Source organism: Nomascus leucogenys, chromosome 19, assembly GCF_006542625.1.
Source record: "Nomascus leucogenys isolate Asia chromosome 19, Asia_NLE_v1, whole genome shotgun sequence".
Classification (NCBI taxonomy): Eukaryota; Metazoa; Chordata; class Mammalia; order Primates; family Hylobatidae; genus Nomascus; species Nomascus leucogenys.
The window spans coordinates 49,713,006-49,736,704 of record NC_044399.1 but is presented as its reverse complement, the minus strand read 5'-3'; the positions used below and the strand labels follow the sequence as shown (position 1 = coordinate 49,736,704).

Genomic DNA, 23,699 nt, shown 5'->3' with positions numbered 1-23,699 from the left:
GAGCGCTTGCGCGGAGGGCTGGTCTTGCGCAAGCGCAGTCAACGCGTCCTCCTATTTCCCCACCCACCGCAAGTTTCCAATAGTCTGCACTCGGGAGCCGAGGCCCGGAAGTCCGACGCTGGTCGGTGGGCGCATGCGCAGCGCGCGCTCCGCGGCGCCGAACCGGGGCGAGTAGAGAGCTGTCAGGTAAGAGAGCTGTCAGGTAAGGGTCTGGGTACAGCCGGTAGAATGATAAAAGGCAGAGTGCGCTGGCCATGACTACCGTATCACACCGTCAGCCACTTTTCCATCCATGGGTGGTTGCGTCTGTGGGACGCTTGCAGCCAGGAGGAACGCGGGAGGGAAGGGATCAGCGGTTCCTGAGCGTAGTGTTGAGAGTGGGACGTTTCTTGTCACATTTATACTGTAGGTCCATCTCTCCACTTGGATATGTAATGGGACTCTCAATATGTCTGTTTCCCGACTACACCCCCTAAAAAAACAAAAACAAACCTACTCCTACAGTCTTCCCACTCTCAAAAAACGTTAACTCCATTCTTCCATGTATTCAGGCCAAAAACTTAGCGTTGTCTTGACATCCTTCTTTACATACTACCTACAACATCAACAAATCCTGTAAGCTCTACCTTCAAGTGCACCCCAAATGCGACCACTTCCATTGCTATCACTCTGGTACAAGCCTCCATCATCTCTGCCAGGGTATCGCCTCGTGAAGTTTATGCTTATCTTTGATGGAAATGGATAATGCTAAAGTATATTTTACCAATAGAAAGAGAGCTTTAAAAGCAACCTGTAACCCCATTCATATGTGCCTGACACTTTAAAGTTAAGTAGATCTCTTAAAAACAATGAAATCCTATTTGCAAGGCAGTATGACCCAGATTCTTTGTGGTTTTGAAATAGTCATTTAGCCATACTGAACCTTAATTTCTCCAGCAGGAAAAACTATTCCTACCTTGTAGAGTTGTTAGTGGTGGTTAAATGTGATCAAAATGTGTGATATACTGGGTAAGTGTTAAACCATTATGTGTAAAAATGCTGTTATTACAAATGAAGAATCTGAGGTTTAGAGGAAGTGGGTGAATTACCATAAATGCTGTATATAATAGTGCATGTTTTTAACTTATAATAAAAATAGGTAAACTAAACTGTAATGTTTAAAGATGCACACGTGGATGACAAAACTATCAAGAAAATGAAGGAAATGATTGCCATAAAAAACAGAATAGTGACTATTCTTAGAACCAAAAGAGAGTTGCAACTGGATAGGGGACAAAGAGGGCTCCCAGGTGCCTGATAAGGTTCTACTTCCTGATAACTTTTGCTACATAACAAATTATCCCCAAATGTAGCACCTTAAGATAACTGTAATCATTTGTTATCTCACAGTTTCTATGGGTCAGGAATTTGTCAGCAGCTTAGCTTAGTTTAGCATGGACTTTCTTAAGAAGTTGCAGTGAAGATGCCAGCCCAGGCTGAATCATTTGAAGTCCTGACTGGAGCAAGAGGATCCGTTTCCAAGGTAGCTCACTCCTGTGGCTCATAACTTTGTGCTGGCTTTTAATAGGAGGACTCGGTTCCAATCGTGTGACTTTTAATAGGAGGACTCGGTTCCAATCGTGTGACTTTCTCCATAGAGCTTCTTGAGTATCCTTATTATGTGACAGCTGACTTCCTTCAAGTGAGTCATCTAACTTCAAAGTTAGAATGACCTAAGAGCTGCAGTTATGACCAAAAAATCAGCTCCATCATTTCCACAAAATCCTATTGGTTACACAGGTTAATCCTGTTCACTGTGGAAGGAGACTACACTAAGGATGCAGAAAACCACACAGCAAGAATGATTGAGAGCCATTTTGGAGGGTACCACATGGTTACAAGAATGTTTGACTCACAAAAATGTATTCAGTTGTACGTTTGTTTTATGTGTTTTCTGTACTTATTTAAAAAGTGTTTAAAAATGACATGTTGACATTGGAAAAAGTTATAAAATTACAAATATTAAAGACCCTTTTTATCCTCATTGTTGCTAAACAATTATTAAGCATTTATGTTTGGGATGCAGTGGTAGGTAGGGAGGATATAGGGGACTTGTCTTTGTGTTTAACACAAGATATACATTATCTAGTTGAGAAGATATACATTAAAAATATAAAAAACCAGGCCAGGTGTGGTGGCTTATGCCTGTAATCCCAGCACTTTGGGAGACCAAGTGAGGCAGGTGGATCACTTGAGGCCAGGAGTTTGAGACCAGCCTGGCCAACATGGTGAAACCCTGTCTCTATTAAAAACACAAAAATTAGCTGGGTGTGGTGGTGGATGCCTGTAATCCCAGCTACTGAGGCACGAGAATTGCTTGAATTCAGCAGGTGGAGGTTGCAGTGGGCTGAGATCACACCACTGCACTCCACCCTGGGCGATACAGCGAGATTCTGTCTCAAAAAAAACAAGAAAACCATTAAAAATTAGTATAGTAATCCTTTTTTCATCCAATGTAATTGTCTAGACACTTGATTGCAGATGACAGAACCCCTACTTCAGCAAGCTTAAGTAATGCAGAAATGTATTAGTCTATGTAATGGGGTAGAATGCTAAGTCGCAGCATCAAAGAATCCACAGCCTTGGAAACTAGGCTCATTTTCTCTATCTGGCTTCATTCTTCAGACAAGATCCCTTCATGTGGCCAAGAAGATGGCCATCCACAGCCCAGCTTCACATTCTCCCAGTTCAGAAACACCCATAAAAGACCTTCTTTCCCCCACAACCCGTATATTCATATAATGTAAGGAAAGAGATGGTTATTTCCCTGGCTGGGTCATCTCGTCCCCTGGTGCTGGACATAGAGTACTATAATTCACCATCTTTGTGCCCAAGGAAATATGGGATACTGACATTGCCACCGTCCACTAGAACCACATGAAGGGCAGAGGGTTGGGTTCCCAAAGGAAAAGATGGTAGGCAGGAAAAAACAGTACATATGCACCACAACAAGTGACTACACTTTTGTCTTAAGCAACTGAACTAGCAACACTGACATTGCCTGTGAACCTGTTAGAAATGCAGAAGCTCAGGTTCCAGCCCCAGAATCAGATTCTGCATTTTAAGAAGATCTCAGTGCAATTTGTATACACAATAAAGTTTGAGAAGTACTTTTGTAGATAATTACTTTAACCCTTTAAGGGCCAATAATTATATGATTTTAACTATTTTGGATAGAAACTGTCCCTCAAAATATTTCCACATAAGTGTGTTGTTAACTATATCAAGTTCCAAATGAGCAGCTTGGACATAAAGTGCTGTAGAGAAAGAAAGGCCTGGAGTGGTCAGGAGAGGTTTCTGAAGGGAGGATAGCCTTGGCCTACAGGGAAGAAATGTCTGTGCTGTGTTCAGAGGGCAGTGAGGAGCCATGGGGCTTGCATAATGAATCCTTAGGGACAGTTGTGTCAGATTATGAAGGACAACATCTCATGCTTTGCAAAAGTTCCTGGTCCCCCACTGCCTACAGAGTCAGGTTTAATGAAGGATTTGAAACAGGCTAGTAACCTGACCTGACTTGTATTTAAAAACAAACAAGCAAATAAACAAAAAAAACCTCTGGATGGGGTGCAGAGGATGGATTGGAAGAGGAGACCAACTAAGAAGCTGATATAGAAGCTGTTGTAAATAGTTCAGGTGAGAAAAAAAAAGTGCCTGAACTAAAGCAGTGGTCACAACTGTAGAAAAAATGTCTGTGAGGAGTTTTATGGAGGAAGACGACAGAGCTTCATAAGAGGTCAGGAAGAAGAAGATAATGACGACATTAACATGGAAATACAGGGGATGTAGAAGGCTGGGGAAAGGGGAAAGAAATGAGTTGTTTAGATTGTTGAGTTTGAAATGTCCACAGATAAAGATGTCCAAAGGGCACTTGAATATATAGTAGAGCTCTAGAGACAGCTCATGGCTGCACATACAGAAAGGTTTATTTCCATTCTGATAAACTAAAAAAAAAAAAAAGTAATTATTACTTTATTTGTAGATACTACAGCCATATGAAGTTGAACATGGCAGAAGAAGAGGACTATATGTCTGATTCCTTCATTAATGTCCAGTAAGTAAATGTGCACACCCAATGCAATGATACGTATAAGATGTGTAGATTAAGCAATGACATTGATTTTATTTTATTTTATTTTCATTTCATTTCATTTCATTTTATTTTTTTGAGACAGGGTCTCATTCTGTTAGCCAGGCTGGAGTGCAGTGGCACAATCATAGCTCACTGCAGACTCAAACTCTCCAGGCTCAGGAGATCCTCCCATCTCGGCCTCCCAAGTAGTTGGGACTGCAGGCCTGCACCATCATGCCCGGCTAACTCTTCTTTTTTATTATTTGTAGAGAGAAGGTCTCACTATGTTGCCAAGGCTGGTCTCCAACTCCTGGGCTCAGGCAATCCGGCTTTGGCCTCCCAGAGTGCTAGGATTACAGGCATGAGCCACCGTGCCCAGCCTGACATTGATTTTAAATGTGCAGTTGGAAAGTCAGTTTTCTTGCTTTATGGAAATACCTCCTATGTCTCCATAGAAAGATACTAGAATCTACTTCCTCCTTTTAATGCTAACCATTTTACTTTTGCCCTTGGTCCTTTTTATTGCCTTCTTCCAAGGAAATTTACTCCTTTTCCTTTATTACATCATATTGTCTCTTCTAGCTACTATACAACTTTGTTCTTTATTATTGCCAACATCCTAGAAACGTAGTAAGTCTAAACTTACTGTATCTGATTTCTTCAACTTTGTGCTTTCCTTATTTTCCTACGATCTGGCACCAGCCTTCATCATTTCTACTAAAACAGCCATTCTTGGAGGTCACTGATTATGTTCTAATATCATAATAACAAAGTTGATCATAGAGGTAGCGCCGACATATTAACTGTTGTCAGGTGAGTAAGTGACAGAGTTATGAGAAAACTTGGCCAGGCGTAGAGGCTCACGCCTGTAATCCCAGCACTTTGAGAGGCCGAGGCAGGCGGATCACCTGGGGTCAGGAGTTCAAGACCAGCCTGGCCAACATGGCAAAACCCCGTCTCTACTAAAATACAAAAAATAGCTGGGCATGGTAGTGGGCGCCTGTAATCCCAGTTACTCAGGAGGCTGAGGCAGGAGAATCGGTTGAACACAGGAGGTGGAGGTTGCAGTGAGCTGAGATCATGCCATTGCACTCCAGCCTGGGCAACAAGAGTGAAACTCCATCTCAAAAAATAAAAAAGAAAAAAGAAAAGAAAACTTTATGGACTCATCTAAAACAAACTTTTCCCTTATTCAGAGAAGATATCAGACCAGGATTGCCAATGCTAAGGCAAATCCGAGAAGCCCGTCGAAAAGAAGAAAAGCAACAGGAAGCCAATTTGAAAAACAGGCAGAAGAGTTTAAAAGAAGAAGAACAAGAAAGACGTGACATTGGGTTGAAGAATGCACTAGGCTGTGAAAACAAAGGGTTTGCCTTGCTCCAAAAGATGGGCTATAAAAGTGGTCAGGCACTTGGCAAGAGTGGTAAGTCACATGTGGAAATAGAGAGGTATTCCTTACCACCTAATTGTGACTTATGGATGAGGACCAAAGCTGATGCTTTAATCTTTATCTACACAGAAATTATAACAACTTAGGCTTTTTAGTCTATTATGTATTAACAAGCCTTATGGAGAACTTTCATCATTCCCACATCCATTTTAGATACCACATGTGCCATCAAGAGCTGCTTATCAGCCCAGCTTAGCCTTGAAGGCACTAACAACCGAGATGGATGTGGCTTACAACAGAAGAAGCAAAGAATGGTGATAAGTGATGGGTTGAGAAGTGCAATGGCTAAATACATTGAAACAACACTGAGGATGATGGCAAGACTTTGCCCTGCCTGCTCTGTACCTGTGGCAGCCATCTGAGTGACCGTCGAGTTGGAGAGGCTCAATTCTCACCTCTCTTTTTAGGAAGTGAAACTTCTTATTAAGATAGAGATGCTATATATTTATAGTAACCTCTGTAAACAGTTTTTCTTTCCTTTATCGTAATTGCTTTGCTTTCACTTAAGGCTGTCACTGTCTTGCACCAATAATATCAGTGTTGTTCCTTCTTAAAACTCCACCTTTAGGTGGCATAGGAGGCTGTGAATCAGCCTTTTTGATGAGTAGGTATTTGAAGACAAGGGAGGTAATTGATTATATATAGAATACTGATGCTCAGATTTCAGTTTTGAATATCACTGAAACAGGAGGGCATATGCATAGAGCATTATAAAGTTGCATACTTATACTGTCCTGTAGTTTGAGGAAAATTTTCTGAAGTTGTTCGTATTTCATTCTCTTTCAGGGGGTGGTATTGTTGAACCAATTCCTCTCAATATCAAAACAGGTATGTAATTATTTTGGAGCATATTTGCCAGTAATAATAACTTAGCTTAGGTCTACCACATATATTTGCTCAATAAATACTTTTTTTTAATGATAATACTGTTATAGTTCAGTAAAATTTTGTTAAATTTCTAAACCTCTTGAACCAGCAAAGAAATAAGTTTTAGTGAGTATAAAATAAAATTTAAACCACACAAATGTGGAAAGAACAAATCATTATAACCATTGAATGTGCAATACCGTTTTTGTCCATTGAAATGTCTTAAAACTGTTTTGCTCTGGGAGGCCAATGCAGAAGGAATGCTTAAAGCCAAGAGTTGGCTGGGCGCAGTGGCTCATGCCTGTAATCCCAGCACTTTGGGTAGCCAAGGCGGGCAGATCACCTGAGGTCGGGAGTTCAAGACCAGCCTGACCAACATGGAGAAACTCCATCTCTACTAAAAATACAGAATTAGCCGGGCGTGGTGGCACATGGCCTGTAATCCCAGCTACTCGGGAGGCCGAGGCAGGAGAATCGCTTGAACCCAGGAGGCAGAGATTGCAGTGAGCTGAGATTGCGCCATTGCACTCCAGCCTGGGCAACAAGAGTGAAATTCCATCTCAAAAAAAAAAAAAAAAAAAAAAAAAGCAGCCAGGAGTTTGAGACCAGCCTGGGCAACATAGCAAGACCTCATCTCTGCAAAAAATTTTAAAAATTAGCTGGGTATAGTGTCACGCACCTGTAGTCCTAGCTACTCAGGAGGCTGAGATGGGACGATTCCTGGAGTCCACAAGTTCAAGGTTACAGTGAGCCATGATTGTGCCACTACATACCAGCCTGTCTTTATAAAAATAAAATAAAATAAAATAAAAGTGTTCTGAGACAGATTTATCTACCAAATGTTTTGCTTAATACTTGGATGAATTCAAGAGAAAAAGATATATTTTATTCATCATATTTAAATAAAACTGTAACAGCTAATACTGTTTTTCTGATTTGAAAAATTGTTTATAGTATTACTATCTTATAAGATGAGATTAATAATCTTTGTAAAAACAGGATTATGTTTTGGGCTTAAAAAAAAACCCTAGTGTTTTCTACTATTAGTATACTGAAATGATTTGTGAGTGATAGTACTCAAATGAGAATTGCATTTAATTTGTACATAGTTAAATTGTCTTGTTTTGAAGCACAAAGTCAGTATGTTTCTCATCAGAATTTTCTGTTTGAATAGGGAAAAGTGGCATTGGTCACGAGGCATCATTAAAACGGAAAGCAGAGGAGAAATTGGAAAGCTACAGAAAAAAGATTCACATGAAAAACCAAGCTGAAGAAAAAGCTGCAGAACAGTTTCGGTAAAACTATTTTTGAGCTGGTTTTGGATTTATTTCCTCTTTATTGTGGTATGTTCTCTGGTACTTGGGCATATAAAATGGTTAAAGAGAATGTAGACCTTTAGTTTACAATGTTTTCTTTCAATTAGAATGCGACTTAAAAATAAGCAAGATGAAATGAAGCTAGAAGGAGATCTCAGAAGAAGCCAGCGAGCCTGTCAACAATTGGATGCCCAGAAAGTAAGCCTTTTATCAGCTTTCAGTTCAGTAAAGTGTTTTGGCACCTACTGTGATTTCCCATATATTTATATATATATATATATATTTATTTATTTATTATATATAATATATATGTATATACAATATTTATTTATTATATATAATATATATGTATATACAATATTTATTTATTATATAATATTTTATATATTATATAAATATAATATATAATATATAATATATTTATATATTTTATATAATATAAATATTTTTATAATATATAATATATTTATATATTTTATATAATATAAATATATTTTTATAATATATAATATATATTTTATATTATATATAATATATAATATATTTTTATATTTTATATAATATATAATATATTTTTATATTTTATATAATATATAATATATTTTTATATTTTATATAATATATAATATATTTTTATATTTTATATAATATATAATATATTTTTATATTTTATATAATATATAATATATTTTTATATTTTATATATATATATTTTTTTTTTTATATAATATATTTTTATATTTTATATAATATATAATATATTTTTATATTTTATATAATATATAATATATTTTTATATTTTATATAATATATAATATATTTTTATATTTTATATAATATATAATATATTTTTATATTTTATATAATATATAATATATAATATATTTTTATATTTTATATAATATATAATATATTTTTATATTTTATATAATATATAATATATTTTATATAATATATAATATATAATATATTTTTATACATATTATATATTTATTTATATATATACATATATAAAACTAAGAACTCCAAGCCTGGTTTATCTACTCATTAAAGCTTTCATGTAATGTGCATTTCTGATCTGTGATAATTGATACAAAAATGGCTTATTTACTATAGTAACCTGAGTTGTCTGGATTACTATAAAACCCAGGGTTTTATAGTAACTATGGTTTTATAGTTTTACGGTAACTATAGTAAAACAAAAAGGGTTAAATAAAATTTTACATTTAATTGTACTCTTTATTTGAATATCAATTACGACTATTATGTGCACAAATTCTGTTCTTTATAGTATTTGATTAATAAGAATAGCCTATTTTCAGTTCCTATTCAGTATCTAATATGTGTCTAACTATTAAAATCAGGGTGGGCCAGGCATGATGGCTCAATCCTGTAATCCTAGCACTTTGGGAGGCAAAGGCAGGATGATTATTTCAGCCTAGGAGTTGCAGACCAGCCTGGATAACATTTCAAGACTCCATCTCTACAAAACATTTTAAAATTAGCTGCATGTGGTGGCACACACCTGTAGTCCCATCTACTCGGGAAGGTGAAGTGGGAGAATCACTTGAGCCCAGAAGGTTGAGGTTGCATTTAGCTATGTTCATGCCACTGCACTCCAGCCTGGGCGACAGAGTGAGACCTTGTCTCAAAAATAAAATAAAATAAAGGTGGAATGCTATCTAGTTCAAATTTGAATGGTTTTTTAAAAATTCTGTCTCTGGCTGGGCATGGTGGCTCATGTCTGTAATCTCAGTACTTTGAGAGGACGAGGCTGTAGGATTGCTTGAGTCCAGGAGTTTGTGACCAGCCTGGACAACATAGCAAGTCCCCATCTCTACAAAAAAAGAAAATAATAATAAGTAAATAAATTCCATCTTTGCTTTTATCTTAGTGGTTCAAGTACTATAAAAATAAAACGACTTCATTTGAAGTCTCAAAAAGGTTTGTAAAATTTCCCTTATATATAGATTACTGGAAGGAATCTCTCACTTTCTTGTTCTAACATATTACTTTACTTTGAGTGTATTTTATGGCACTTATGATTTTGTAGCATGTATGTATTATTTTGTACCCATAGCCTATCGTTCCTGCTAGACTGTCAGGAGGAACTTAGAGACAACTGGACAATTCTAAAGAATTGGACTTTGCATCCCCGTAGATCATGGTACAATGTTTTTACTTTTACTTTTTTTGTTTTTTTTTTTTTTTTGAGATGGAGTCTCTGTTGCCAGCCTAGAACAGTGGCATGATTTTGGCTCACTGCAACCTCCACCTCCCGGGTTCAAGCGATCCTCCTGCCTCAGCTTCCTGAGTAGCTGGGACAACAGGCACGCACTACCACGCTCAGCTAATTTTTGTATTTTTAGTAAAGATGGGGTTTCACCATGTTGGCCGGGTTGATCTTGATCTCTTGACCTCGTGATCCACCCACCTCTGCCTCCCAAAGTGCTGGGATTATAGGCGTGAGCCACCACGCCCAGCCAGTGTTTTTACTCGTAAAGCCACACTCGGTGAATATGTATGGAAAGAATGAATTCATGTTGACATGAACATATTTGTCATGCTCTTATGTTTAGTATGTTTAACTGAGAATACTTCTGCATTTTCAGAATATTCAGGTTCCCAGGGAAGCATGGTACTGGTTGAGGCTTGAAGAGGAGACTGAAGAAGATGAAGAAGAAAAAGAACAGGATGAAGATGAATATAAGAGTGAAGATTTAAGTGTATGCTTTGCACCATTTCCTTCATAGGGTGTCTCAGCCTTGGCAACATTAACACTTTGAGTTGTGGTAATCCGTTGTTGTGGGGAGTTGTCTTGTGCATTCCAAGATGTTTAGCAGCATCTCTGGCCTCTGCCCACCAGATACCAGTTGCACTTTTGCTTATGACAACCAAAACCCTCTCCAGACATTACTAAATGTCCCCGAAAGGAAAAAATGGTTGAGAGGTACTGCATTGCAGGATTATTTTATTAACCCCAAATCAAAACTTACATATAATTTTTCCCTTTAGCTTCCATTTGTCCTCTCATCTCAGCTTCAGTTTGAATGATGAATTAGCAACAAATGTAAATTATTTTAATTTATACCTTATTTCCTTCGAAACTTCTACAAGTCATTCTAATGTGTACTTTTTTCTCCTACTCATAAACAACAAAAAAACATAATCAAAAGGAAATGGAGGCCGGGCACGGTGGCTCACGCCTATAATCCAAACACTTTGGGAGACCAAAACTGGTGGATCACTTGAGGTCAGGAGTTCAAGACCAGCCTGGCCAACATGGTGGTGTATTTTAGTCTCTACTAAAAATACAAAAATTAGCCAGGTGTGGAGCACCCAATAATCCCAGCCACTCAGGAGGCTGAGGCAGGAGGATCACTTGAGCCGGGGAGGCAGAGGTTGCAGCGAGCCGAGATCACACCACTGCACTCCAGCCTAGGTGACAGAACAAGACCCTGTCTCAAAAAAAAAAAAAAAAGGAAATAGAGATTATTCAATAAAGGAAAATACATTCCTATGGTTACTTGAGTATAATAATTTTGTGGGAAACATTCACAATTTGGAAAACCTATATTCCACTTAATTGGGAGACCATTGATGAGAACTTTTATGGCAAAAGGAGGCAATATTCACCTTCACCTTATTTGGGGGAGGTAAATGCCTTGAAAGTAGAAAAAGCCTTTAAAGGATGCCGATTATAATAAGGCCATCCGAAAACTATTTTCTCAATGTTAACAAGCAGTCTCTATTGTGTCTGGTAGACTTGTGAAAATCTCGGGGTGGCTAATGAACTGGAACACATTCGAATATATCAGTTCTGCCCTTGACATTCCTAATAACTATTCCAGAGTATAGCAGAATATTTGCAGCCTTGAGCTAATTCAGCATGATCTAAGAGCCAGAAAACCAAAGTTCTGTTCAATGTAAAGTATTAATAATGTGCTTGTATCCTATATCTAGGTACTGGAAAAATTACAAATATTGACTAGTTATTTAAGAGAAGAACATCTATATTGTATTTGGTGTGGAACAGCCTATGAAGGTAAGAAAATACTTTATACTTTTTAAAAATAGATGAATGCTCTCCAATTTTTAGTTAAAGTCATTTCCCACTGACAATGGAAATTTCTTATTCCATTCAAATGGTAATGTGGGACCAATGTCTTAAATAGTGGATATAGAAATAATTGAGGCTTTATTAAAATTGCATTTAACTTTTCAGAAACTGAATGTGTGGAAGGGAATTTTTCAGTGTTTTGTTTCAAAAGAAACAATTTTAGAATAACCTAAGGATGAGGAATGTTTTGTGCTTTATTTTTAAAGATTCTTTCCTTGGCTACAGATACTTGAAATAATTTATATTAAATTTTAGAGCTAATTTTTATATAGTTAGATAGAATATTGCCCCTAAACCAAAAAGTCAGATATGTTGAAATCCATTCCTTTCTCTTTTTTTTTCCATTGTAAGGATAGAAATAGTTTACTTACCAGGTGTCTTACAGAGCCAAGTGTTTCTCCTTCTAACACCTTTGCCCAAGCTACCTTTGCTTACTTGTATTTAAGAACTTTGTACTTGAGAGTGAAGCATTTTTGGTTACTGTTGTTTTTATCTTTTCTGGTTTGTTTAGCAGAATAAGTAGAAAACATCAGATCAAAAAATGCATGTTATGTTGAAATAATTTTCTAAAATAGTTTACTGTAGAAGTTGTATTAATCTTTCATTTCCCTCACATAACTTACAGATAAAGAAGACCTATCTTCAAATTGTCCAGGACCAACTTCTGCAGATCATGACTAAGATTATTCCCAATAAAGTGGAAACTTGAAAAATGTTATTATTTCCTAGGGATAGACATTTCAGCAGTTGGAAATCCCAAATTTTTTATGCCAGTAAAGAAAGAGGGACTTTATGTAATGTTTTGTTCTTTTTGTACTTTAGAATATGAGCGTTCATTGACTTGAAAAAAATAATGCAATGGCATTTCAGGACACGAGTATCACAGAGATGGACAGTTACAATTTATTGCTGTATTATGATACGTGAGGGGTTTAAGGACACCAACAGGTAACTTCTTATTCCCCTCTTCACTTTGGAACAAATTGAGAAATAAGAAATGGGAGTCAGAGGAAGAGAAAAATATCCACTTTATCAGTGAATAAACTGATATAGAGAAGAAGGTTGACTTTTTCTCCAGTCAGACACTGTAATATTTCTCCCTGGTTGGAGAGAACAGCGGGTCTCTGCCTTGTTGGGGCAGAGCCCATCTTTGCATTCTGAGACCAGTTAGCTTTCAAGGTCAGGGAAACCACCAGCGGCTAGACCACGCACGCTCAGTTCCTTCTTGTATCACCCATGGGATTAGACAGTTCTCTGTTGGGAAGGAATGAATGAGGGTTCAGAGAGCTTTTTCCTACAGTTCTTGCTTTGAAGGAGCAAGGAGAATTTCCCTTCCCTCCATCCAAGCATGAAGAGGAGGGGAAAAGTATTCCCCTCAATAAGGCTGATGTCAGAGGCAATGTTTGACCAGTACTACTAAATTCTAATCCATTTTACAGACAAAATAACTGTGATAATTTCTGGTAAAATCATGAGTTTTCATGACAATGTCTATATCCATTATATGTGATCTGTTGGAAGTTTTGGCTAGAGAAACTTAAGAATTGTGAGGAAACTCAAATATTGTGTGATCCAAGTACTTACTGAATTTGGAAATCCCTTGATAGCATTCCCAGCAAGTGATAGTTCAACCTTTGCTTTTATTCTTCCAGCCACAGAGAGCTCACTGCTTTAAAACCATTCCATTACTGGGTAGCTCTAAATTGTTTTCGTTGTTTTCTCTTAAACTGAAATCTGCTTCCCTGTAATTTTACTGAATACAGCTAAGGACATACCGTGTGGCATACTAGGAGAAAGCTCCATCCAGGGTGAGGCATCAAAATCATGAACCTTTTTAAAAGTTCATATGCTCAGGTGTCTCTCCTAGTGATTGATTTTGATTTATCTAGGCTAAGGTGGTTCCTGGATACTTATATATTTATTTTGAAGTCCCAAGAACGAGTGATAAGCACCTGAGGATAAGAACTAGTGCTGAGGTTAAGTATGGAGCACCACCATTCTTTGGATAGAGTTGTGATCACCTGTGTGATTTTATAGCTCACCTTTTAGTTAGATTGAGCAAGAGAACAACCCCTTTTATTAGAAACAGCATACGTAAGAAGATCGTAAAAACTAACCTACACTTGCTAGGGTAAGATAATCAGTAGTACAACCTGTATTAATCTCTGACCTCATATGACCTAATTCACTTTTCAAGTTTAACTTGGGGAGCTTTACAAAATAATAATAAAAGGGTCCCATCCCAAGAGATTCTGATGCCATTAGTCACTGTGACTTGGGCATCACTGCCCTTGATTCTAAATTGCAGCCTAGCTTGAGCCACTAATCTAGTTAACTTCTGGGCCTCAGTTCTTCATCCAGAAAACGAATCATTATTTTTATGAATGTAAATATGTGTGTGTATATATATATATATATATATATATAATATTTAAGTTTATATGGTTGGATGCTATTAATATTTACTTTTTTGTTTTAAAAAAATTATAAAATTGGCTGAGCGCAGTGGCTCATTCCTGTAATCCCAGCACTTTAGGAGGCCAAGGCGGGCAGATCACTTGAAGCCAGGAGTTCAAGACCAACCTGGCCAACATGGTGAAACCCTGTCTCTACTAAAAATACAAAAATTAGCTGGGCATGGTGGCACTCGCCTGTAATCCCAGCTATTCAGAAGGCTGAGGCGTGAGAATTGCTTGAACCTGGGAGGCAGATATTGTAGTGAGCTGAGATCATGCTGCCGCACTCCAGCCTAGGTGACAGAGCAAGACCCTGTCTCAAAAAAAAAAAAAAAATTATATATATATATATATATATATATATATATATGTAGCTATTAATAAAACAGAGGAGTACATTTTACCCTTGCAGTTACAGTCAATACTTTGGTGTCATTTCGGCCAACATACCAACATTCAGTCAAATCCCAAAGCCAAATGGATAATTTCAGATGGAATGGAGTTAGACGGGAATCGGCTTCCCTTTCTCCTCTTACTATGAGGACAACCCACACCTGCTCAGGGGCCTAAAATATTTTAAATATGTTCATGACAATTATGCTGAGAATACCAGAATAACACTGATGGAACCCATGACTTCACCAGGATTGTGGTCTACATTTACAGGCCTAGGACTAGAACTAGACCAGCTTAGAGAGTGGGAGATATCCTCTGTTGTCCATCAAAGGATAAAAATACAGGCTTTCAGCCGGGTGCAATGGTGCATGTCTTTGATCCCAGCTACTCAGGGGGCTGAGGTGGGGAATCCTTTGAGGCCAGGAGTTTGAAACCAGCCTGGGCAATATAGTGAGAGACCTCCATCTTAAGGGAAAAAAAAAAAATCAGACTTTCAATATGAGTAAAAACTTATTTTTAGGCCTTTTATGACTTTATAAATAGGCAATAATGAACACTGAGGGAAGCAAAACATTGAAAAGAATTTTAAAATTTGTTGTAGAACATTCATAGGAAATTTGAAACTGCAAAACAATGTAAAATTTAATGTCATGTTGTCATTTACTTTTGTGTATATTGTGCTATGTTTATTTTCAAAGTCCTATCTAGAAATTCTAAAATGACTAATTTTCTTAATTAAAAATCCAGAATACTGTAGTTTCTGAAATTCAAAATAAATACTTTAACATACCAAATTGGTTTTTCTAACAAACATTTATTTCAAGTGTTATTTGTTAAACGTTTAATTGTTGAAATTTGAAAATGAACATTATTATTTATTAGACACATTTTATAGGCTCAAGCATTCAAAATCCTTAACTTTGAGTTCCTGCTTTCTTCACAGCAGCGCACTCACTGCTTTGTGGTATACAAGAGGAACAGCTTGTCCCCACTCTTACAGTATAATGAAATTAGCAGTATAATGAAGAAAAGTGCTGTGTAGGAATGACTGAGCTCTAAGACAAACTGGTAAGAACAATTAGGTACTAAACAATGGGAGTATTAGGGAGAAGATTCATTTTGAGTGGGAGATGTTGGAACACTTTGGAAATAACACTGAATTTGGATTCTGAAAGATGGATATAATTTTGATATGCAAAGTTATGAGGAGAGTTACCATATAATCCAGCCATTTTCCTAGGAATATACATCCAAGAGAAATGAAAACATGTCCACATAAGATTTGTACACAAAAGTTCATAGTAGCATTATTCATAGTAGCCAAAAAATAGAAACAACCCAAATGTCCATCAGCTGATGAATGGATACATAAAATGTGACGAATCCCTATGATAGAATATTATTTGGCAATAAAAAGGAATGAGATGCTGATTCATGCCACAGCTGGGATGCACCTTGAAAACATTATACTCAGTGAAGAAGACCACATGTATGATTCTATTTATATGAAATGTCTAGCTTGGGCAAATCTATAGAGATGGACAGCAGATTAGTGGTTACCTTGAGTTGTGAGAAAACAGAGTGAATACTAATGGGTATAGGGTTTCTTTGGGGGTGAGAAAAATGATGGTTGCACAACTCTGAATATAGTAAACACTACTGAATTGTATACTGTATAGGTGAATTGTATGGCATGTGAATTATATCTCAATAAAGCTGTTATTAAAAAAAAAAATTGAAGAGAATTTCAGATAGAAACCACAGGAGAGAGCCAATGAGTGCAAAAGCCTGTTGAGGTAAAACTGCAGACCTGCATGGGTGGGGCTTACTCAGGAAACACTGAATATGGGATGCATCATGGAAGCCTCCAGAGGACCATGGCCTTGCCCAGTGAACTGCAGCCCAGTGAATCTCATTTTAGACTTCTGGCCTCCAGAACAGAAAGAGAATAAATGTGTGTTGTTTTAAACCACCAAGTTTGTGGTAATTTGTTAGTTATAGCAGCCATAAGAAATTAATACAGGTCCAAATCAAATTAACCCCATAAGAGCCACACATATTTGAGAAGCATTTTATTTGCCTCACAGTTTTGCCTATTATACAGTTTCTAGTTATTTAGAATTTAAGCCAATGATGTCACCATACATCTATCAACCATGATCCCTTCATCTATGACTATTTTTAAGAAATGTAAGATTTGGATAAGTCATAATCACAGATCAAGAACTGCAGACATTGAGGCCTGGATGGCCGTTTAGAGAGAAAGAGTTAACATTTAAGTGGAGACCTTTCCTATTTTGCATTTCCTACAGTCTCCTATCTTCAGTGCAGTGTTCTGGCAGCACCTCAAGCTCACTGTCACCAAATGGGATTCAACGTCTTCCCTCCCAAACATGCTCTACCTCACCATGTTGATAGATGTACAGTAGCCCCACTACTGGCTTAAATTCTAAATTACTGAAAACCATGTAACAGGTAAAAGTGTGAGACAAAGTACCCCTCAAATACATGTGGCTCTTGGGGTTCATCTGACTGAGACCTGTATTTACTTTAATGGCATCAGAATCCTGCTACTCACCTCCTAACAAACTTGGAGCTAATTTTTGATGCTTACCTTTCCTTAATCCCCACATCCAATTAGTTGCCAACTCCTCTTGGTTCTGTCCTCATATTGTTCAGGCCCTCTTAATCTTTCCACTTTCTGACCTTTCAAGTATAGTTTCTTCCTGCTCTATTCTAAACATGCTGGTTTCAAAGTATTGGTTGGGCCATACCTTGCTTTAAAGAAATACTCATTTGTCAACTTTGGAGGTTGCTAGGGCACTAACTCACTCTAAAATTTGATAAATATTTATCCCATCTTTCCCATTCAGATTTAGAGAAAGTTCCTTAAAGAAGAATCATAGATGATAAATGCAAGAGGTTTGATAGAACCAGAAAATCACTATTTTACAACCCCTGAAATGAAATAATGGATCCAGGCAACAATCATCAATAGCTGCTAAAACCATCAGGTGAAAGATTGATGAGAAACTTTGTAGTAGGTGGTACCACCAGAACCCAGTGATCAATATTAAAATCACTGAAAGTGGAACAATCAGACGTCATGTTCCTCCTGAAATGATGCAAGAGAAAGTGTATAGCATCACCTATGGAATATTCTTGGGGGAAAATAAATGAACCAGGATCAAATCCAGCTTCTAGGTCTAACTGGACACTCTGGGGATACCCTCAGTCAAATCCTGAATGGAGGAAATTCCACAGGACAAATAAAAGCCAAAAAGAACTAAAACGCAGGAGTAAATGTTACAGAGTAAAGGAGACACATCAACCAAATGCAATGTTGGATCTAGATTTCAACAACCAAGAAAACTGTATTTTTGAGATAGAAACAATACAGACTATTATATGATAATTAAGGAAATCTTGTGAATTTTTTGAGTGTGACAATGATGCTGTGGTTTTGTTAAAAAGACTTTATCTGCTAGAGATACATTTTAAAGTACTTACAAGTGCAGTGATGTAACACCTGAGATTTACTTTAAAATATTCCAGTAGGGCCGGACACTGTAATCCCAGCAGTTTGGAAGACCAAGGCAGGGGAATCGCTCAAGGCCAGGAGTTTGAGACCAGCCTGGGAAACATAGCAAGACCATATTTCTACAAAAAATTTAAAAATTAGTTGGGTGTGTTGGTGTATGCATGTAGTCCCAGCTACTCAAGCGGCTGAGGCAGGAGGATCACTTGAGCCTAGGAGTTCAAGGTTACAGGGAGCTGTGATCGTACCACTGTACTCTGGCCTGGGTGACAGAGTGAGATCCTGTCTCTTAAAAAAAAAATTACAATTAAATACTTCACCAAAAGAAACAAACAAAAAGTAAGGGGTTAGATGTATTAAGAACGGTAAAGTATTGATATTTGTTGAAGCTGGGTGATGGGTAGAGTTTCATTATTCTATTTTTGTGTATGTTTGAACATAAAAAAATTTAAGTATGAATAATATTGAAATTATTCAATATTCCATAATGAAAAGTTAACATGCCAAGAATCTCAAATTATGGTGAACACTCTGTGGGGACTGGATGTTGTGAGTTATGTCTCTAGTTAGTTAACAGATAGTAGAGACCTGGAAAAGCTTGTATGTAGTCTTTTAAACATTTCTTCTCAGATACATACATGCATATATATTATATAAAATATATATTCATACACATATATGCACACACACAGGATGGCTTCATGGACATGCAACCTGTGCAGTTGCACAAGACTGTGCTTAGAAGCACCCCACACCTAATTTTTAAACGAGGGCCCTACAGTTTCATTTTGCCCTTAGTCCCACAAATTATGTAGCTGGCCATACACACACATGCACACATACCACATACCCACATGTATATATGCATATATTGTGTACATATGTATATACATTGAATATATTTAACATAAGTGTTAAGTATGCATGTGAATTTTATGTATGTCTTTATGTTAAACACGTACATATTTAAATAATATGTGGTTTAGTGATAAAAATTCCCTAAAAGGTATGTTTCTAGGGAGGCAGTTATATTAAAATGGCTCTCAAAATTTCTGTGTGTGTGTGTGTGTATGTGCATTTTAATTAGCAAATAAGGTCCCAGGCTCTTGCCCCTGTCCTCCTCTGAGTAAGAGGATACTTTTTACTTTAATTTTGAGGCCAAGAAAATATATACTCACAAATAAATAGAAGTTGCTAAGAAATGCTATATTCATTTCATAAGAGTAGGAATATATATATCTTTTTTTTCTTTTTTTTTTTTTGAGACTGAGTTTTGCTCTTGTCACCCAGGCTGGAGTGCAATGGCATGATCTCGGTTCACTGCAACCTCCAGCTCCTGGGTTCAAGCGATTCTCCTGCTGCAGCCTCCTGAGTAGCTGGGATTATAGGCTCCTGCCACCACACCCAGCTAATTTTTGTATTTTTAGTACAGATGGGGTTTCACCATGTTGGCCAGGCTGGTCTCGAACTCCTGACCTCAGGTGATCCACCCGTCTTGGCCTCCCAGAGTGCTGGGATTACAGGCATGAGTCACCATGCCCAGCCAGAGTAGGAATATTAAAATGAGGTCAGGTAAAGATAAGGCCACATTCTCACTAAATGGCCACATCATTTAGTGTTTCTTTTGAATACAGCCTCATTAATCAAAACCAGATATTGTTTTTTTAAAAAAAGATTTCTCTCTATGCAGAACATTTCCAAATCTACAGAAAAGTTCAAAGAATAATACAACAAACACCTGTGTGCTGTCATTTAGATTTACCAATTGTTCAATGGCTAATATTTTGCCACATGTGCCCTCTTTCTCTCTCCATGTTGATTTTTGCTGAACATTGAAAGTTGCAGACATCATGACACACTTGGCCTCTAAATATTTGTGCATGCATTGCCTAAAAATAAACATTTTTGGCCGGGCACGGTGACTCATGCCTGTAATCTCAGCACTTTGGGAGGCCAAGGCAAGTGAATTACCTGAGGTCAGGAGTTCAAAACCAGCTGGGTCAACATGGTGAAATTTCATCTCTACTAAAAATAGAAAAAATTAACCTGGAGTGGTGGCAGACACCTGTAATCCCAGCTACTCAGGAAGCAGAGGCAGGAGAAGCACTTGAACCCGGGAGGCAGAGGTTGCAGGGAGCCGAGATCACGCCACTGCACTCCAGCCTGGGCAACAGAGTGAGACTCTGTCTCAAAACAAACAAACAAAAACAAAACAAAACAAGAAAACATTTTCTACATATAATATTATCACACCTGAGAAAACAGTTATTTGGCATTGTTATCTAATATGTAGTCTATATTCAAATGTTCTCAATTGTCCCAAAGATATCTTTATAGCTGTTTGCTGGGTTGTTGTTTTCTTTTTTTATTATTATTATTCAGATAGGATCTCACTCTGTCACCCAGGCTGGAATGCAGTGACATGATCATGGCTCACTGCAGCCTTGACCTCCTAGGCTCAAGTGATCCTCCCACCTCACCCTCCCAAGTAGCTGGGACCACAGATGCATACTACCATGCCCAGCTAATTTTCTGATTTTTTGTAGAGATGAGAACTCACTGTGTTGCCCAGGCTAGTCTCGAAATCCTATGCTCAAGCCATCCTCCCATTTTGACCTCCCAAAATGCTGGGATAACGGGCATGAGCTACTGCGTCCAGCTTTTGTCTTTTTAAATATCCAGGATACAATAAAGATTCAAACACTGCATTTGGTCATTATATCTTACAAGTCTCTCTTTTTTTTTTTTTTCATGACACTGACTTTTTGAGAAGCCCAAGTCAATCGTCTTATAGAATGATTACATTCAGGATTTGTCTAATAATTCCCTCATGATTAAATTCCAGTTTAACACTTTGTGCAAGAAAACTAAATAGGTAAAATTCTTAAGTCACATCAGGAGGGGCATAACGTTAGGGTGTTCCACCTTGGGTGATGCTAAATTGAATCACTTGGTTATTGTGGTGACCATTGTAAAGGTACATTTTCCCCTGTATAATTGATATATCTTCTGTAGGATTATATTTAAATCCTTGTGAAGATCCTATTCCACAACAGCTTTTCATCCAATAGTTTTAGCATCTATTGATGAACATTATGTGAAAAACGTATGAACTGCTTTTTATGAACACTTTTTAAAGCCTTTATAAAAGTATTTTCTCTTACTGTATTTTCACTTTTTGCTTAACCTAAATTTGGCCCCTTTTTAAAATCCTAAAATCACATGGCAGTTTTAAAATGGTAGTTGGTTGCTGCTATAGTTTGGATGTTTGTCCCCCAAAATCTCATGTTGAAATTTGATCCCAGTGTTGGAGGTGGGGCCTGATGGGAGGTGTTTAGAATAGATTAATACCGTCCCTGGGGGTGGGGTGTGCTGGGGAGGGGAAGCAAGGAATTCTCAATCTATCAGTTCCCTAAAGAGCTGGTTGTTAAAAAAGAGCCTGGCACCTTCTCCCTCGCTCTCTTGCTTCGTCTCTTGCCATATGATCTCTGCACATCTGGCTCCCCTTCACCTTTCACCATGAGTGGAAGCAGCCGGAGCAGAAGCAGATGCTGGTGCCATGTTTCTTGTACAGCCTGCAGAACTGTAAGTCATATAAATCTCTTTTCCTTATAAATTATCCAGCCTCAAGCATCCATTTAAACCAATAAGAAACAAACTAAAACAATTGCCCTAAGTTGAAATTAACCCTCAGGCTCTTCTTCTAAGATGCAATTTAAATTATCTTTCAGATTCTCTACAGTAATTCAGGACAACAAACTAACATACCCAATGTTCCTCAAATATATCTTCTCCAGAGCTCATGCCAGGCCCCTTGTCCAGACTTCCTGGGTGGTCTCCTCTTTACTCATCTAACACCCTGGCATATACTTGGAAGGCCCACTGGGCTGTCACTTCTAGCCTTGTGCTCAGCAGAAAGCCATCTCACCCTTCCCGATGGACTATTTTCTGTTTTTAGCTACTGCCTTACAGCACAGTTGTCTTTAAAACAGTTGTTACAATAGATACAAAATGTACTTAAGATAAAATGTGTAACTATGCAGCAAACACTAGTGGACCTACCATCCAGCTTAAGGAAGTTACCATTACCTTTGAAAGTCCATTTCCCCAATCACATCATTCCCCTCCCTCAAAGATAAACACCATCCAGAATTTACTATTTCTCATTCCCTTCCTTCCCATTGTTGTCTCATCACATTTGTTGGGTTTCTTATACAAAATGATTTAGTTTTGCATGCTCTGGAACTTTATGTAAATGGAATTATTCCGCATATATTTTCTGAAAACCTGCTTTGTTCACTTAACATTATGTTCCCGAGAGTTGTATTGTGTTACGTTATTACATTTAGCTGTAATTCAATTGTTTTCAATACTATATAGTACTCCTGTGTGTGAATGTAATTTTTTTAATCCATTCTTCTTTTGATGGGCATTATGGTTGTTCCCTGTTCTTTTGGCTATTATAAACAGGGTTTTATGGACATTCTTGTAAGCATGTATGTAGGAATAGAATTGATGGCTTTGTGGGTATACATGGATTCAACTTTACTAGATGATACCAAATTGTTTTCCCAAGTGGTTGTACATCACTTTTTTTTTTTTTTATGAGTACCATATTTCTCCAACTGGCTTGTAAGCTATGTGAGGCAGAGAACAATCTTATATTTTTTTGGCCTAAAAGCAGTAGAAATTTAATAAATAGGTATGAATTGATTGATTCATTAGTAGTAGAAAAAGAAAATTTGGGGGCGGTTTTTCCATCTTTAGAACAAAGAGATGAGGCTGGGCACAGTGGCTCATCCCTATAATCCCAGCACTTTGGGAGGCTGAGGCAGGCGGATTACTTGAGGTCAGGAGTTTGAGACCAGCCTGGCCAACATGGTGAAACCCTGTCTCTCCTAAAAATACAAAAATTAGTTGGGTGGGTGGCACATGCCTGTAATCCAGCTACTCGGGAGGCTGAGGCAGGAGAATCACTTGAACCCAAGAGGCAGAAGTTGCAGTGAGCCAAGATTGCGTCATTGCACTCCAGCCTGGGCAACAGAGCAAGACTCTGTCTTAAAAATAAATAAATAAAGAGATGAGCCAGGAAAAAGTAAAATGTAAGAATGTTTTTGAAGCAAAAAGAAGAAAACCTTTCTGTTTCTGCAGAAAGATTAGTAAAAATAGTAAAAAATTAAAGGAAACATTAAAATAAAAGGTAAATATCTATTGATATTCCCTAGCAGATTTTAGATAATTTAAGGAAAACTGCATATCAGAAGCAGGATACTTTTTCAGAAGGGCTCTAACGTGTGTGTCGTTCATTTTTCTCTGGGCTTTTCTTCCACACAGTCAAGGTGCTTAGTATTTCAGATGTGTTAGGTCGGTCCTCAGGTTTCTTTGAGAGTAATTTCTGTAGAAGAGTTTTCTGCAATGACAGTGAGAGTCAATAGTAAGAAATAAAAC

The 23,699-nt window shown here is 37.4% G+C and overlaps 2 protein-coding genes across 4 annotated transcripts in view; one reads left to right on the top strand and one right to left on the bottom strand.

Annotated features, from left to right (window-relative positions):
- Positions 1 to 128: 128 nt before the first annotated feature.
- On the top strand, positions 129 to 15,507 carry GPATCH11 (G-patch domain containing 11). Its single transcript, XM_030799687.1, has 9 exons — positions 129 to 186; positions 4,019 to 4,090; positions 5,305 to 5,531; positions 6,345 to 6,386; positions 7,600 to 7,720; positions 7,849 to 7,939; positions 10,354 to 10,467; positions 11,705 to 11,786; positions 12,487 to 15,507. The coding sequence occupies exons 2-9, from the start codon at positions 4,032 to 4,034 to the stop codon at positions 12,540 to 12,542; spliced, it is 792 nt and encodes a 263-aa protein (XP_030655547.1). The 5' UTR covers positions 129 to 186; positions 4,019 to 4,031; the 3' UTR covers positions 12,543 to 15,507.
- The window catches only part of EIF2AK2 (eukaryotic translation initiation factor 2 alpha kinase 2), a 61,499-nt gene continuing 53,307 nt past the window's right edge, over positions 15,508 to 23,699 (bottom strand). Inside the window, exon 17 of one of the 3 annotated variants that reach the window (XM_030799270.1) lies at positions 15,508 to 23,661. In XM_030799270.1, the coding sequence (XP_030655130.1) occupies positions 23,539 to 23,661 (123 nt within the window). In that variant the 3' untranslated portion in view covers positions 15,508 to 23,538. The remainder of the gene's footprint in view (positions 23,662 to 23,699) is intronic. The other 2 variants (XM_030799271.1, NM_001280110.1) reach the window with 2 other exon arrangements.